The 17705-nt window shown below is 43.9% G+C and overlaps 1 protein-coding gene across 1 annotated transcript; it reads left to right on the top strand.

Annotated features, from left to right (window-relative positions):
* Window positions 1–177: 177 nt before the first annotated feature.
* On the top strand, window positions 178–7134 carry cmpk2 (cytidine monophosphate (UMP-CMP) kinase 2, mitochondrial). Its single transcript, XM_066684391.1, has 5 exons — window positions 178–812; window positions 926–1043; window positions 2413–2614; window positions 3591–3824; window positions 5390–7134. The coding sequence occupies exons 1-5, from the start codon at window positions 204–206 to the stop codon at window positions 5508–5510; spliced, it is 1284 nt and encodes a 427-aa protein (XP_066540488.1). The 5' UTR covers window positions 178–203; the 3' UTR covers window positions 5511–7134.
* The last annotated feature ends 10571 nt before the right edge of the window (window positions 7135–17705 follow it).

The raw sequence follows: 17705 nt of genomic DNA on the forward strand, positions 1-17705 counted from the left end.
CAAGTCCAATGAGATTTTTCTCATGATTTCTCAATGATTTCATTTGCACGTTGCTGTGTTATTGTGGCCACGTGATGCTTGGCTGCTACGTTAAGTTTCGCTTTCCTCCTTCAGTTTTGTTTCCCTCTAATAAAAGGGTGTGCGTGTGCGTGTGTGTGTGTGTGTGTGTGTGTGGGTGTGTATGTGTGTACAGAACGCGTAGCATGACTGTACAGCGTTTAGCTCGCGGCTGCTCGCGGCTCTTTTTGCTGGAGCTGGAGGCGCGCGCTGAGCCGCTGTGCTTCACTCTGAGCCCGGAGCCCAGCGCGAGCCCCGGAACCGCGGACACGGACCCCGCGGTGTGGCGGCGAGCCTTCGGCAGCGCGCGCCGCATATTCTCTGTGCTCGCTCACGCCGGCGGCGGCAGAGTGCAGACCGCGCGATGTCATTCCGAGCTCGTGAAGACGCTGAGCGCACGGTTGCATCGCGCGTGCACGCTCTCGCCGCTGACTTCGTTCATCCCCGGCGTGGAGGGCTCCGTCATCCAGGGCTTCCTCCTTCGGGACGAGTCCGACCCGACCTGCGCGGAGCGTGTGTTACGCGAGTGTAGGGAGCGGGAGCAGGTCACCGTGTTGGAGTTCGAGCTCGAGGAGGATGGAGGACAGCCGTGGTGTCACGAGCTCTGGACAAATCCCAGCGCGGAGCCAGAGACTGGACAGAGGTTTTACGTCACTCCAGCCGTAGTCCCCCATCAGCATCATCCAACAACGCTGGACATTATCAGCTCTCACGTGTTCTACAGGAGGGAGGATGCTTACCACGTCCTTCAGGAGGTACATCTCTGCTTTTTACCCCTCTTTCTGACACTTGGCATTGGGCATAGTGAACTTAGGCCTTGACAGTCAGATCCAGTCAGATCACATGTAATCAACTGCGGCTTTCTCAGTGCAGGGACATCATCCCGGAGTCCAAGGCTGTGCTGGAGATAGCGGACACAGAGCTGGAGGCCAATGAGCAGGACAGAGTGTTTCCGGTCATCGTGATAGAAGGACTGGACGCTACAGGTGATGAATGTCATGGTTCACAGCTGTTAAACTGATGTGCAAATTGAATAACAGTGGTCCAACAGGTAGTGCCACTGCGAAAGTGTGTGTGTCTATGATTGACTGGGTGAGTGTGTAAGTCTATCCACAGGTGTGAGAATGTGTGTATTTGTGTGTGTGACAGGGTGAGTGTGTGAGACACTCCACAGATGTATGCAGAGCTGGTGCAGACAGCAACATTTTGAAAAGGGGACCTCCTACCTGAACTATGTGAGCCAATTTGTGGCCTTTTATTTTGACAGTTGCCCCTGACTCTCCACTAACGTTCTCCCTTCTTTTTTGGCTTAAAAATATACAGCAGTGTACAGGACAAAATGAGATACAAAATATAAAAAAACTATATATATAGTAAATATATATATAAACAGCTGCAGCACTTAAGGTGGAATAGAAGAAAAAGAAGCTAACGTAGCTGTTAATCCTCCATCTTGCAGCCTTGTGTCACCTTAAATAATGCAGTAGATTTGTCCAGGCACCTGTAACTGCTTCATTGTTTAAGGTGTAATGAAAACATCAAATAAGCTGGTGTTATTGTGATTGTGTGTGAATATCATGGCAGCGTTTAAGGTGGAACTGAAACTTCGAAGAATTCATCTTGGTACTTTGAAGTAACTATGTCATTTTTAAGGTGGAATGGAATAGTAATGAAATTTAAAAGTGTACTGGGGTGTTTTACCAGGTTTATACGAGTACTAGACCATATAAAAACATCAGTATATGTTCTCATTTCACGTTTCAGCTTCAAAGTTTGGTTCATGATACTGAGGCACTGTGAGGCTTTTAAAGTTGTGGAGAACAGCTGTGCAGTGCACGTCACCTCTAAATATAGTACCAGGCTGTGTTAGTAGACTATTATTTATTAACTATACTAAATAAACTATGTATTAGTCTTTTTCCCCTCTTTTCATACTTTGAAAGATAGTTTCGCTTCATCTTTTGATGATACACTAAATCGCCCTTACTTGACGCGAGGGGGAGACGAGGGGGCCTTTGTTAATTTGTGGGGCTCTATGCACCATGCGTAATGAGCATTTAGGGCAGTGTGTGTGTGTGTGTGTGTTTGTGTGTGTCAGACACTGATAATGATCTGAGGAGAGGACCAAACCTGAAACCACAGGTCTCTGGTGCTGTGTGGCAGGGACACCACCTTTAACACCATCCTTAATTCCTGTTCATAGCATCCAGCACCATTCATTCACCTGTGCATTCAAACAGTCACTGGGTCCTCACCCTGTTCTCAGCTAAAGCTCTGTCTGTGTCGGTAAAGACAGGAACGTATGTGTTTTGCCTGGTCCTCTAACAGCATCCTGTTTGCCCCTTGTGTGAACAGGTAAAACCACTCTGACTGAAAGCCTGCAGAAGGCTCTGGGCGCTGCTCTGCTGAAATCTCCACCTCAGTGCCTGGCCCCCTACAGACTGCGCTTTGACTCAGAGCCCCCCCTCATCCGCAGGGCCTTCTATGCTCTGGGGAACTACATCACAGCAGCTCAGATCCTGAGAGAGGCCTCGCAGAGAACTGTGATTGTGGACAGGTTAGAAGACATTCCTGATGTAAACAAATCCACACTGTAAACAAAGCCTGTGACAAACGCACATGTCCATAGTGTTTAGCATGTTGCTATTGTAGGCTAATATTTCACTACCTGAGCTGGGAATCGAACCAGAGTTTGCCAGGCAGAGGCCAATGGCGTTACTCAGAATGCTACTATAAGCTTTGGAAAGGACAAGGCTGTTAAGACATTTGTGTGCGTGTGTGAGAGAGAGAGAGATTTCAGATAATTCCCCACTGCCTTTGTCTACGATTGTGGGGAAATGCTGTTCTCTCTGGTTTGTTTATGTTCAGTATCTCTGTGCCTTTTAAGGTGAAACTTTATGTTTCATAGGAAAATACAATTGTTGCTTGTACGTGGCTGAATTTGAACTTATCTGTACGTTTTTATCCACCATTTGAATTACCACAGAATCTTGTGGTGTAATTCTAATTGTTTAGTTTTGTAGCACGTTCAGGAATGCGGTCATCCATTTCTGGAATTTGGAGACATTCAACCTTAAGAAATCCGAAACAGCAAATATAAGTCAATATTACCCACCTGTGGAGGTTTGTGCATTTCAATGATTGGAGGTCTCTCTGTTTCTAAAAAAGGGCAGAGACTGAGGAAGCCTAGCAAACTGGACCTAGATACTTTTTTTTTTTTTTTGTAAACAAATTACATTGGTTTCAAGCACAGAACAGACTCTAGGGCTAGTAAATGGTGAGGAAACATCTTCAGAATTTTATAATGTTTTTTAGAGAGATTCACATATATGGTTCTTTGTTGCACAATCTAGACTATAAAGAAACCTGCCGGTAATGTGACTCTGAACTCTGCACTAATCTGAGTGACCGCGACCCTGAACTGGATAAGCGGTTACAGATAATGAATGAATGAATCTGAGTGTCACATGGCATTCGGTCAGTAACCCCAAAAGTCAAATGTGTTATTATAACTTCTTATATTTGCCTCTCAGGTTTTGGCACAGTACAGCAGCATATGCCATAGCCACAGCAGTGAGAGGGTCAGTGGAGAAGCTGCCCACTCTGGGCTCAGAGGTCTACCAGTGGCCATCTGACCTGTTGCGGCCCAGCCTGGTCCTGTTGCTGGCTGTCACTCCTCAGGAGCGGCTCCGAAGGCTCCAGCACAGAGGCCTGGGGCAGACTGAAGAGGAGACCCAGCTAGAGGTCAATGACCTTTTCCGCCAGAAGTAAGTGCGCATCGCACTCTGCCCAAGGCCATGGTTCAATTTTATATGTGGTGCTTCATTAACAAGTCAAACTGTGCTGCACAACCAGTGGGTTATTATAGCTCTTTTCAGTCCTGCTGGTCTTGGCCTGCATATTTTATTATTTTCTTTGCACTAAATAGAGGTGTGATGTGTGGCTTGAACCCACGCTCAAATCATTTTGCAATTTCCTAAATAAAATAAAAATTGACTTGAGCCTGCCAAATACCAACTCATAGAAGTTATCAAGTGAAACTCATTGAGTGTTTAGTAGCTCACTACAGAACAGCTGTGGACCTATGGAAATTTAGATACTCTCTTCTGTTTGGGATCGTTTGAAGATATTTAAAAATGTAATTTGCAGTTTACACTGGGTGTAAGTTTCATGATGAATGGAACTAGAAAAATAAAAAATGACATGCAAAAAAACTGGGCGGCAAGGGGGAGCAGCAGGTAGTGTCGCAGTCACATAGCTTCAGAGACCTGTGAGGAGTGTGGTGTGTTTTCCCCCTGTCCTCGTGGGTTTCCTTCGGGTGCTCCAGTTTCCTCCACATTCCAAAAACACACGTTGGTAGGTGGATTGACGATTCAAAGGTGTCTGTAGGTGTGAGTGTGTGAGCCAATATGTGAGTATGTGTGTTGCCCTGTGAAGGATTGGCGCCCCCTCCAGGGTGCGTTCCTGCTTGCCCTCCAATTATTCCAGGTAGGCTCTGGACCCACCGCGACCTTGAACTGGATAAGGGTTACAGATAATAAATGAATGAATGAATGAATGAATGAATGGCAAAAACATTTTTATAAGGTTAACACACATATACACACACACAAACACACACACACAATGTTTTATCAACAATTGCAATTTGAAATACTTTACAAAAATATAGAGAATATACAGAAATATTAAAGCAACATTAGGTGGTATATTTACCTTAAAATTACAGCTTCAAAAATCATCTCTGTTGTTGCTACTCCACGTTAAGCATGGCAGAAACAGCACTATGTAAATTCTGGAGGAGGCTAGGAACACCCCCCCCCACCCCACCATCCCCCATTGATTTCAGGTCATCACTGTAAAACTGTACAAATAACTGTAAAAATTAAACTGTTCAAATGTAGGGGGAGCACAGGGGCAAAAATACTAAATGTTACCTAGTGTTCCTTTAAAGCAGTTTAAAAAAATTGCTTACAATATATATATATATATATAAATGTAAAAGTTAATAATATCATAAACAAAACAAAACAAAACAAAACAAAACAAAAAACATTGGACTGTGGAAGAGCAACATTGTTCCTAACATTTAATGCAATTTATCATAAAGAAATTTATTCCAGGTCATTGTGGAGCGCCTTGGTCTATTTATTATGAAATGTTCCCACTGTATTAAGAGCATGGAGAATCTTGGTTTCCTTTGGGCAGACCTTTTGCAAACATAATGGTACTAGGTGTTTTGTCTGAATGGGATGGAAAAGTGAGTGGGGGGGTAGTATATTTGACACTCCAGTGGTGTCGTCCATCCTGACATTTCTGTGTTTGATTCCAGAGTGGACGAGGCATACAGACGGATCCAGAACCCTGCGTGTGTGGCTGTGGATGCCAGCCCTTCCCCGGACCAAGTGCTCCAACAAGTGCTGCATTTAATTAGAAAGGCATGTCGCTTGTAAACACTGTAACTGAGTTGACCTGGAGGCTGCAGTACCCCTATGATCCATTAGATGCCACTACAGCTTTATATATTTACTCCTTATAAAAACATGGCCCTAGTGTGAAAAAAGTCCAGGGTCTTGGAGTGCATTGGCCGCACAGGAGGCGGATGGCTAAGGGCCAGCAAGTATCAAAACTCAAACATGTCACAACCTGTTCACTTCCCACAGAGCGGCGCTGATGACATGAGAGGGAAAGTTATTATGAATGCCGGGGCTTGCCGTCAACTCCCATATACACAGCCGCGGCTTAGCGTGTTCCATTCGCTCTGTGTTATGCTATTCCCCCTTTGCCGGAGCACAGGAACTGAACCGAAAGGCCTTGGCGAATTCATCAATCACTTCTATTCGATTTCAGCACAAGGGCCTATTGTCGGTCAGCTCTATGTTAAGTCCTCTGAGAGAGAGAGAGCAAAAACACTACACATTAGGAGCTATCAGGACGATATAAGCCAGGAAAAATAGGGACCCTTTTATTAATTTCCTCCTGATGTTTGATGTTCATTTCTTACTTTGCACTTTGTTTAAAGAACCTGTTTCTAATGCCTGTGTCCATGAAGCACTTTCTAAATTTGATATGAGGCACTGATTACCTTGTTTGCTTAAGGCTTGTCATAATTACCTGATAAAAGTTGATTAAAAATGAATCATTAATATGTATACGCTTAGCATCTACTTTCTCTGCTCTGTGATTGATTAAATACACTGAATGATCACTGGGTTAGAAACATCAACCTTGTATCTACACTCATTGCCCATTTTCTCAGCTCCACTGACCACACAGGAGCACTGTAGTCCCCCTGCTGCTCTGGATACTTTCTTATCCCCATTTCACCCTGCTCTTCCATGGTCAGGACCCACACAGAGCAGGTATGATTTGGATCACTCTCAGTGCTGCAGTGACACTGACGTGGTGGTGGTGTGTTAGTGTGTGTTGCGCTTGTAGGTGTGGATCAGACACAGCAGTGCTACTGGACTACAGAGTGCTCCTGTGTGGTCAGTGGAGCTGGTAAACTGGACAACGAGTGTAGATACAAAGTAGTGTTCCTAATGCAGTGATCAGGTGCATGGTAAAAGCGTCATTAAGCTTGGACCCCTCTGATATCGCACATATTTCAGTAGGAATCTTTACTTTGTTAATATTGTTGTTCTATTATAAATGCTTCCTACAAGCACATCTATGGAATTTGTAATGCAGTGTAGTCACAAGCCACTTTCCTTAGCTGGGCTTAAAGCAGCTGTAGCTCTGAAATGTACATCTTAAATTTTGAAAAAAAAATATGCAATATACTGTGGAAGTTGAATGGAGCAGGTTTTTCGTGAATCTTCTTGTAACTTTTACCTAATTTCAACTTAAACTCAATGTTACTGGAGGAGTGTGTTTAGTGTGGGCCTTAGAGTGTGTTTAGTGTAGGCATTAGTGTGTGTTTAGTGTGGGCATTAGGGCTTGAGCTTATCATAACAAGCCTTGGAACTTGCTTGATATGATACTGAACATATCACATGGTCTAATTTCAGTAATATACAAATATTATAACCATGAATCAGTTTTAGGTGCGTCATTGAAAGAGAGGAAACCCACACCAGCAGGATCTCACTGACTGTCTTAGTGTTAGAGAAAAATGTACTTAAATAAAGTAAAAAAAAAATGCTGCTATAGATTGTTTATATATGACTTCCTAATTAATAATAATGATGATGATTATTATATTTGAATAATTAGTTAATCAACAGTTACATCCCAATTTGTTTAAATGCACAGTGTTGTCTGCTAACAGTGTTCACACACACACACACACACACACACACACGCACACTTGCAGACCCATACAGTTAGACCCATAACTCATTTATATAGTGAGTGCTAAAGTTACCCCATGATAGCAAGATTAATTAGAGGTTTTAGATTTGAGCTTGGCATGGCTGTGGGCTGGGGAAGACAGAGTGACCTCTCTCTCTCCCTCTCTCTCTCTCTCTCTCTCTCTCTGAAGCTGCAGCAGTGTGGAGATGAGAGAGAAGCATTCATACAGCAATTAATGGACTCCTGTAGATCACTGCCAGACTGCTTTCCACGCCGCTGCACAATCACACCCTCCCCTCAGCCAATTACCTAAACTGCTCCTTTAACGCGAATGCAGTCATTTTTAATATATTACACCCCTATTTTTTCCTTGATGGTGAACATTGGTGCACTTCACTGTAGCATCACTTTCACAGGAATTATCCATAAAGAGAGACGTAGAGGTATGAAAGCGAGGAGAGATCGGACTGGGTGTAGCTTAGATTCCTGGGATTCTTTTACCTAATCTCTCTCTTTCTCTGTTTGTTTGTGTCCTTCTCTCACACCCACACACTGTTTTTCATTCATGGTCCCTCTGTCTTGATTTCTCTCTCTCTCTCTCTCTCTCTCTCTCTCTCTCTCTCTCTCTCTCTCTCTCACACACACACACACACACACACACACAGAGCAGAGAATCCCCAAAGGGCAGAATAAAATGCTGGCCAAGTTTCCAACTATTTACAGTAATTCCCACAGAGAACCAAGCATTTTAGGTTCAGTAGTCAGTAGTGACCCAGACTTTCCACAGTCCACTGTGGGGCCAGTTTCCACTTCCAGGTATTCACTATTTAAAGGATACCTGATGTTAAATCCTCATGTTACCTTATGTGGTAATGTACCATTTAGAAAGCTATGTTAGGCCCCATCTACTTGACTGTACATTTACCATTCACCAATTTAAATAATGTTGGAGTGTTGTTCCAAACACATCTGTTCTCAGATTAATCAAATTTACACAGATGTCAATGGCTTTATACGAAGGGACACCTCACACCGTTTGGAACCTGAATGAGCACTCTCAGGACTCCCAACGGTATGCAAACTGACGCTGAGCAAACTCGGTGAGTTAAGGACTGTCTCGAGATTTAGGTATGAGGTGTCCACGGATGCCCAAAGCCAAGCAGTAACCAGAGGCGTATAAGTCCCCTCAGCCTTAGGTTGTAGAGCAGTGGAAATGTGTTCTTTGGAGAGGAGCACCATCCAGTGTTTTAGCTGAGACCAATTTTCTCCAAGCTTCCACTGTCCTGTGATACATAAATGTTATAATGCTCATAAACCCAGACACTAGAAAAGCCTCTGATAACTACATACACAATTCATGGCCGGAGAGTCTTCCCGTAAACATAAATACCCACACGGCTGACCAGTTTGACCCACAGTGACGGTAGCTACACACGTCTGGTCCTGTGTACTTTGTGAAATATGAAACAGCTGGCCTAAACACGCCAGGTTTGTCCAGAGGGGAATGGCATGGTCCTCCTCTTCGGTCCTCCTCTTTGGCCCCTTTAATATTTCATCATCATAACAAAAACACCATGCCGTAATTAAAGATGCAGCACAGGGGGGCGGGAGCGCAGCAGCTGATGGTGGCGCTTCTAAGTAATAGATCAAACGAAAGTGATCCTTGGGAGCATGAATAATAGGTGGAGTGCAGTGTGAATGATGGAGGGTAAGCATGAGGGGCTTAGAGGCCTGGCATGGACACTCCACACCAACCCCCCCCCCACCACCACCACAAGCACCAGGCCTTGGAGAAGCTGCCAACTAGAGCAGCATCTGGAGGGTGGGGAGGTGGAAGGGAAGAAGCTGTGGCAGAGTTGGAGGGTGTGAGAGGGTGGGCGTGACAACAGAAGGTAAGAGAGGTGTTTGTTTGTGATGTGGTTGGGGTGCTGGGGGGTAGTGGGGGGGGGGGTGAATTTGAAGAGTGGCAAACATAACATGACTAGTGTAACTTAATTTAATTAAAATGACACATTAGTAGTGATTTAATACAAATTACTGGTTGCAAAAGAACTAAATAAATAAATACACCAATGTATTTTTGGATGTTCAAAAGTTCTGCACTCCCAGAATTACAAAAATCTGCCTTAGATATTCCCCCAGCCTCGAATCTAACACCTATATGTAAACCTCTTACTAACTTAACCCTCAACCTAACCTTAAACACTTAAAATTAACCTTAGTCGGTTAAACCTGAGAAATTATTATTATCTGTAACCGCTTATCCAGTTCAGGGTCGCGGTGGGTCCAGAGCCTACCTCGAATCATTGGGCGCAAGGCAGGAACACACCCTGAAGGGGGCGCCAATCCTTCACAGGGTGACACACACACTCACATATTCACCCACACACTCACACCTACGGACACTTTTGAGTCGCCAGTCCACCTACCAACGTGTGTTTTTGGACTGTGGGAGGAAACCAGAGCACCTGGAGGAAACCCATGCGGACACAGGGAGAACACACCACACTCCTCACAGACAGTTACCCGGAGGAAACCCATGCGGACACAGGGAGAACACACCACACTCCTCACAGACAGTCACCCGAAGGAAACCCATGCGGACACAGGGAGAACACACCACACTCCTCACAGACAGTCACCTGGAGGAAACCCATGTGGACACAGGGAGAACACACCACACTCCTCACAGACAGTCACCCGGAGGAAACCCATGCGGACACAGGGAAAACACACCACACTCCTCACAGACAGTCACCCGAAGGAAACCCATGCGGACACAGGGAGAACACACCACACTCCTCACAGACAATCACCTGGAGGAAACCCATGTGGACACAGGGAGAACACACCACACTCCTTACAGACAGTCACCCGGAGGAAACCCATGCAGACACAGGGAGAACACACCACACTCCTCACAGACAGTCACCCGGAGCGGGAATTGAACCCACAACCTCCAGGTCCCTGTGGCTGTGTGACTGCGACACTACCTGCTGTGCCAGCGTGCCGCCCCATGAGAAATTAGTAAATAAAAAATAAAAGTTACAAATGAGTAGAAAAACCCTCACAAACAGATAACAACACTGTTTCTGTAGCTGTTCTTCAGGTACATAACAATTAGTTTGAGCGCATTTAGTGAAACAGTGCCACCAGTGGATGGGAGCTCACAATGTGAACGTAAAATAACTACTATCATAATTATAATGCAGAACTATTCCAAACATCTAAAGTGCCCTTTTTAGTAAAATATTTACTTATTTGTGGAGATCTTAAAAATGTTTTACTATCAAAAAAACATAAAAAAAATAATAAGTCCTAAGACTGGAACCTGAAGACATGCGGCGTCTTTCCTGCCGATGGATGGAGACACGTCACCAAGAGTGGTTAAATATTTCAACACAGCAAGATCTCATTAAAACCTGCCCACACCACGCCCTACATCAATCTCACCCCCCACCTCCACCCCCCGCCACCCCCTAGTCTCCCTACCGTCTCGCACAGCCGTTCAAGAGACTAGTCATAACTCAGCGAAGTGTGACACAACACTTATTATCTAAAGCTTCCTCCTCCCAGCCCCGGCACAATGCATCATCATTCCCTGTGAAATGAGGCTTCCAACCGCCGCAGATTCATCAGATCCACGAGTGATCGAGACGTAGTTGATTTCTGGCAACAACGAACCCTGGAAAACCACAAGCAACAACGGCAGTGAAAAAAGAAAAGAAAAAAGAACAGGAGGAGAGAAAACAGAAATCATGTGATAGCTCAGCAAGACCCATAACTCAGAACACAAAAACAAGACGCTGGACAAAGTTGGCCTCTCTCCTGAGAGCGCCCCCTCTCCTACACACCCCCAAATTAATCCACTGCATTGTTACTGTTGCCTGTTTGACTGGATGGCCCCTGAAAAAGAAATTGATTTCTTGTGGCAAGTTTGAAATGTTTCTTCAAATCTTCCTCCTCATCCTTCTCTCTCTCTCTCTCTCTCTCTCGTTCTCTCTCTCTCTCTCTCTCTCTCTCTCTCTCTCTCTCTCTCTCATTTTTCTCTCCCTCTACCTCTCTTCTTTAATTCTCTCACCTCTACCTTTCTCTTTTTCCTCTCATCCTCTCCCCCCCCCCCTTCCCCTCCAAGTCTGTCTCTATACTTTCTCTCAAAAGAGAGAGGTAGAGGGAGGGAAAGGAGAAAAAGAGAGATAAATTATTTCTCTACCTTGCTCTCTCTCTCTCTCTCTCTCTCTCTCTCTCTCTCTCTGCCTTTCACTTTTGCTGTCTCTCTCCAGCAGGTTCTCTCACTTACTGTCAATTTTTCTACCTCTCTTTTTCTCCATGTCCCTCTTCTTCTCATCTCTCTCTCTCTCTCTCTCTCATTTTTCCCTCCCTCTACATCGCTTCTTTAATTCTCTCTCCTCTACCTTTCTCTTCCTCTCATCGTCTCTCTCCCCCACTCCCACTCCAAGTCTGTCTGTATACTTTCTCTCATACTGTCCTTTTATTTCTCTCTCTCTCTCTCTCTCTCTCTCTCTCTCTCTCTCTCTCTCTCTCTTCTCTTTCTGCCTTTCACCTTTGCTGTCTCTCTCCAGCAAGTTCTCTTACTTATTGTCAATTTTTCTACCTCTCTCTTTTTCTCCATGTCCCTCTTGTCCCCATCTCTCTCTCTCTCTCTCTCTCTCTCTCTCTCTCTCTCTCTCTCTCTCTCTCTCTCCCCATCTTATACAATCCACTCTCATCCCCTAAGGAATATATCTAAGACGGAGTGCCGCTGTGCTACTTTGCTGCTGTGTATATTTTTATTGAGGAGGTGTATTTTTGTCGTAGTGCAGTAAATGTTGGGAGGTGTTTGAAACGCCATCAGTGTGAGGAGCTTCACCGTGGCACGGTTCAGCGTTCCGTGGTGTTGTTCTGAGTTTGTTTCTCGCAGCCCCCTTGAAACTAAAGCGGTGGCAAGATCCAAACAAGCTCAGCCCTTTTCTCCCAAAAAAGAAAAACAGAATACTCCAGTTCCTGAATAAACAGAGAGCAACCTGATCTCGATCGTGCTGCTGTGTTCTTGTGAGAGTGTCAGGGGAAAGAGGTGGTCTTTGAAGGGGATGCTCTCTTGGTTGGGGAAGGGGGGTTGGGAGTTTGTTCACAGAACTGAGGAATTACAATGCAGAGTCTGACAAAGCGCTCCCAGACAACCTCCATGCCCCAAGATGCGTTATTAACTGCAGCAAAATGTGCAGCCAACCTGCGCGGGGTCACATAGCATCACTGGATGCTGCAACAAGAGCTGGATGGTGCGACCAGGGATGAAAAACCCAACTAAACACATAAAGGACATGTGAAAATATGATGAGTAAACGATGCTTAACGTTACCGCCGGCATACTTGTGGTTTCCAAAGCCCACAGTTCCTGTTAGAGATGATGTTCTGTGACGAGCTGTGTTAGTAGAAAACCTACCAGGGACCAGGTCCCAAAAAGTGAGTAGAGCCGTGTTGAATGGAGCAGGTACCATGCAGTGGAAGAGAGACAGTTTCTAATGAAAATGATGACCGGTTGAGTTTGTGAAACAGGGTGAGTGAGTGTGTGATGCCCTGTGATGGACTAGCACATGGTCCAGGGTGTGTTCCTACTGATTTCAAGGTTCTGGACAGGAAGAACAGGATGCAGCTGTAACAGAAGTTGAAAATGAATGTTCCTGCATATCTCAGTTTAGTTTGTACTCGCAATCAAGTGTCCTTTTTTTTGAAAACATATATATGGCCACGCTAGGTGTGGTCTGAATTTCCAGGATTCAAATAAGTCATTCAGTTTTACTCGAGTGTGTTCCATCAACACAACTGCACAGTAAACCTGAGACAGGGGTTGCGTCAATGCCGCATATTTTATTCATGCACATTTGACCGACAGTGACGGGGGACAAACGGCTCCCATTAGAAACACAGGCACTCATTAAAAGCTCCAAAGCACTTTTCTAAATATGCCTCCTACTGGAATCCGCATACAGCCCCATAGACCACATTTCGCCAAGTGTGGCCAGTGGTAAATATTTCATGAGCACTTTGGTCACCCATCAGAGTGTCCAGTTAGAGTCCGGACATCGGACGGATAGATTTCCATTTGAGCACCTCACTTCTTTGTCACAGTCTGGTGGGTGGAATGCGCAACACTGAAAGCCCTAGGGGACCAGGGAGGGCCTCGCTAGATCCCAGTTCCTTATCCCGACTAAGCCCCACCAATCCCTCTACACCCATTTAGCCTCCTTGCCTTGAGCTTAAGTCCTCTGCTCTTTACAGTCCCCTCACTCTGTTTTTTAAAATATCAAGTTTAGAGCTGTTCATCTTTGCAGTGAAACACTTGCCCACAGGAAAGACGAAAAAAGAATGAGATCTCCTTCATTTCTCTGCAGTTTCTCCAAGAAGCACCATCAGATGAAAGGATACCTGCTGTCATGTCATGTTAAGCTAACTGTTGAATGGTATCCAATGAACAATTATAACCTAATTATTAAGCAGTTTGAAAATCGTAAGTGAGAAGAAATTATTGTTCACTGCATTTGTTATGAGATCAGGGAAAAGTGCTGCAAATCATGTGATCGTTTGTTCTGTTCCTGATGATAATGTTATATTCAAAGGTGTGTGTGAGATTTGGTTTGGACGATTTAAAGATGGTGATTTCAATGTTAATGATCATGTACGTAGCATATTAATACTTAATTTTTGGCTGTATTTTAAATAGACAATACCACACAACAATAACAAAAGAGCAGGAGAAATTTAGAATTTTTTAATCACAATTAAACAATTAAAACTTTTTAAACCTAATATTAAAGACAAGCCGTGGAGTCAGCCCCTGTGTTACAAATTTATAGATTTATTAAACAGCTCCAAAATCCAAAATGTCAGATACGGTGGGTCAAAAACGTAGAATGATTGTCAGTGGTATTGCCATGACAACCTAAAGTAGCTAAGTGTTAATGCACTTTCGAATAATGACGTAGAATGATTGTCAGTTGTATTTCCATGACGACCTAAAGTAGCTAAGTGTTAATGCACTTTAGAATAATGCAAGTGCTAGTGAGAACCCAGGTGAAATACATTTTTCACACCCATTAAACTAATAATAACAATAATAAAATATATAAAGAGTTCTGAGCAATAACAATTTCCTCTCTCTCTCTCTCTCTCTCTCTCTCTCTCTGTCTGTGTGTGTGTATATCTGATAGAGAGAGTGAGACAGTGTGCTTGGCAAGCAGTATCCACTCAGTGCAAGAGATCCAGCTTTCTGCCAGCTACCAAGAGGGTGGGTTTCTCAAAGGTAGCTTGGTCTGGAAGTCCCTCTGAGGCCTGGGAAGCCTGGGGACTCGGTTTGCTGTGCTATCAATCTGAAATACGCCTCCCCTCAAGAACCCTGAAAAGAACATCTTCAATACAGTGTGTATTAATATGACACACACTCTGTGAAGCAGAATGGCCAGGCAGGGGCTGGCGTCAGAGAAGGAATAAAGTCTTATCAACAAATCACACTCGCTGAAAAGCTTGAAAGCCTTAAAAAGCCTGACGCGCTCTCCACGCCACTCTGCATGGCCCCTGTCTGTGTGCACTGGGGGCATATTTCTATGGAGACATCATTGACTAACACAGAGAACATTTATCAAGAGTGCCTCCAATGCCTGTGCTACATCTCTCAGGGGCCTGACGTGGGGTCAGTTTTTCTGATAATGCCAACGTAAACAAGGGAAGGATCTGATCTGAGATCTGAGGACTTCTGGGCAGGGCAAGGTTTCTCCTCAGATCAGGTCATATATACACTATGTCCCACTCACTTCCACTCGGACATAGCTGGGCAGCCAGGACATGGTTGGTTACGAGGCTGGACACATACTACACAGTCAAAACATTTGTGGACAACAGTTTATCCAACGTTTATTATAAAATGAAGGGCACTAACTAGTAGTTTCTCCTCCTTTGCTGCAGTACCAGTTTCTTCACTTCTGTAAAGACTTAACACTAGGTGTAGGAACATTTTGGTGAGGATTTGATAGCATTCGACTGATATTTGTGAGGTCAGTTACCAGTTACTGATGTTGGGTGATTAGAAGTAGATCACAAAATACACACCAACTCATCCCAAAGGTTTTTAAATGGGTCCATATCACTCTAGAGACTCTCTCTCTCTCTCTCTTCTCTCTCTCTCTCTCTCTCTCTCTCTCTCTCTCTCTCTCTATATATATATATATATATATATATATATATATATATATATATATATATATATATAAAGGCATTAATACAATTAAACAATACAATTACACATATTAATGTGATTTATTTTAATATAATTTATTTATTTTACCAAATTTGGACCCAGATTCCACCAACAATTCACTGTTTTTACAAAGTCTAGTGACGTATTAGTCTTTTATCTAGTGATGTTAACACAGTGTTGCTACTGTTGAGTTCAGAAGGTAGATTACATATTATTTATACTGAATTATGTATTAAATATTATAACTAACTCCCACATTTAAGCTTCCTCCTCTGTCTCCTTTTATTGATCAACAGCCCTCAAACTGACTACACTACAGCTAACCTTCTATGGTTCAAACAAATCTGGCAGAAAAGAGAGAAGAGTTATGATGGTGTAAAATATAATCAGTGGACCCTCTCTCAGTTTGGTCTCAGAAGGAGAGAACTCAGCGGAAAGAGGAAAGAGGGAGAACACACCAGCAGAGTCGACACAGTCCCAGTCCTGAAGCAGAAACTTCCTCTCTCTGTTACACTGAAATGTTCTTATCTCAGAGAGAGAGAGAGAGAGAGAGAGAGAGAGACACTCTCATTCACACTGCTGCAGTCTGATTTACTCAGCTGCCTTCAACACACACACAGACACACACACACACACATACACACAGAGCGAGAGAGAGAGAGAGGATGAGAGTGAGAGAGAGAGAGAGAGCAAGAGAGAGAGAGAGCAAGAGAGAGAGAGAGACAGAGAGAGAGAGAGAGAGTGAGACACTCATTCACACTGCTGCAGTCTGATTTACTCAGCTGCCTTCAACACACTCCCACTTAAAGTCACACACACACACACACACACACACACACACATAGAGCGAGAGAGAGAGAGAGAGGATGAGAGAGAGAGAGAGAGCGAGAGAGAGAAAGAGAGAGAGCAAGAGAGAGAGAGAGAGAGAGAGAGAGAGAGAGAAGTGAAAAGTGTGATTAGAAACAGCAGAGAGAGGCCTGAGAAAAGGGAGAAACAAAAATATAGAAATAAAAATCACAGAAGGACTGGTGAGAGAAAGAGACAGATAAAAAAAGAATGGCCTGTATGTCATATTTGACACATACTTAAACCTGAATAAATAAAACTTACAAGACATGATCAACTTTTAAACCTTATCTTTTAAAGCAGTTTTAGTTTTTTTTTTTTTTTAACTTTACACTCTGTAAACATTAAAAAAAACACGTCAGAATGTATCTATGCATTCTATTCTATAAAATATATTTGGTACACGTTGTACGACTCCTGTGAATGGTGTCTTAGTCAAACGTGCACACATTCACATTGATCTCACACTGTTAATTGGTCCACACCGGCCTCAGATGTGCTTGGACTCAGTGATCGTGATCTGTAGGTTGATATGGTGTTTCTCCCACGGAAATCCTCCCACTGTAAATATGCAACCAGCGTCTAGAATGAAGAGCTCAGGCTCGACTCCTGCTTGTCATGACACATGATCAAACTGTTTCATCAGCACTGAGCAGCGCCCATGTTCCTGAATTAATTGGAGCAGTAAAGATTTAATCAGGCGCAATGAAGTTTGTTGTGCTGCACTCTTCATCGCTAACGCAATTAATGATTCATTCAAGCGTAAGTAAATGATTCAGATAAAGACATGAGCGCAGACACAGGCAGATACCCACACTGCAACTCAAACACCTGTTTTCTGATTGATTCAGCGGAGGTTAAAGCTGGAGTAAGCAGGATTATCTCGTGGTGGTCCTGTGGGGTCATGTGGAGGTCCTGATAACTGAAGAACAATGTGGAATGGGGAGGAGAAAGTATGCAGAGATACAGGTTCACAACAGCGTGTAATCGTACACACTACAAAGTGCTCCTGTGAGGTCAGTGGAGCTGATAAAATGGACAGTGAGTGTAGATACAAGGTAGGCAGGTGTTCCTTATGCAGTGATCGGTCAGTGTATTTACAGCACCTTTTAATGGATCTCAAATATATTGCTTTATATATATAAAGGTTGAGGAGAGATGCCTCTGGTTTGTGTCTGAGGGCAGGAAGCACCCCGACTGCAGCAGTTGATCTCTCTATTTTCTGCTGATACTTGAAAACAAAGTTGAGAGAAGGTGC

This window comes from Hoplias malabaricus, chromosome 1, assembly GCF_029633855.1.
Source record: "Hoplias malabaricus isolate fHopMal1 chromosome 1, fHopMal1.hap1, whole genome shotgun sequence".
In the NCBI taxonomy this organism is placed as follows: domain Eukaryota; kingdom Metazoa; phylum Chordata; class Actinopteri; order Characiformes; family Erythrinidae; genus Hoplias; species Hoplias malabaricus.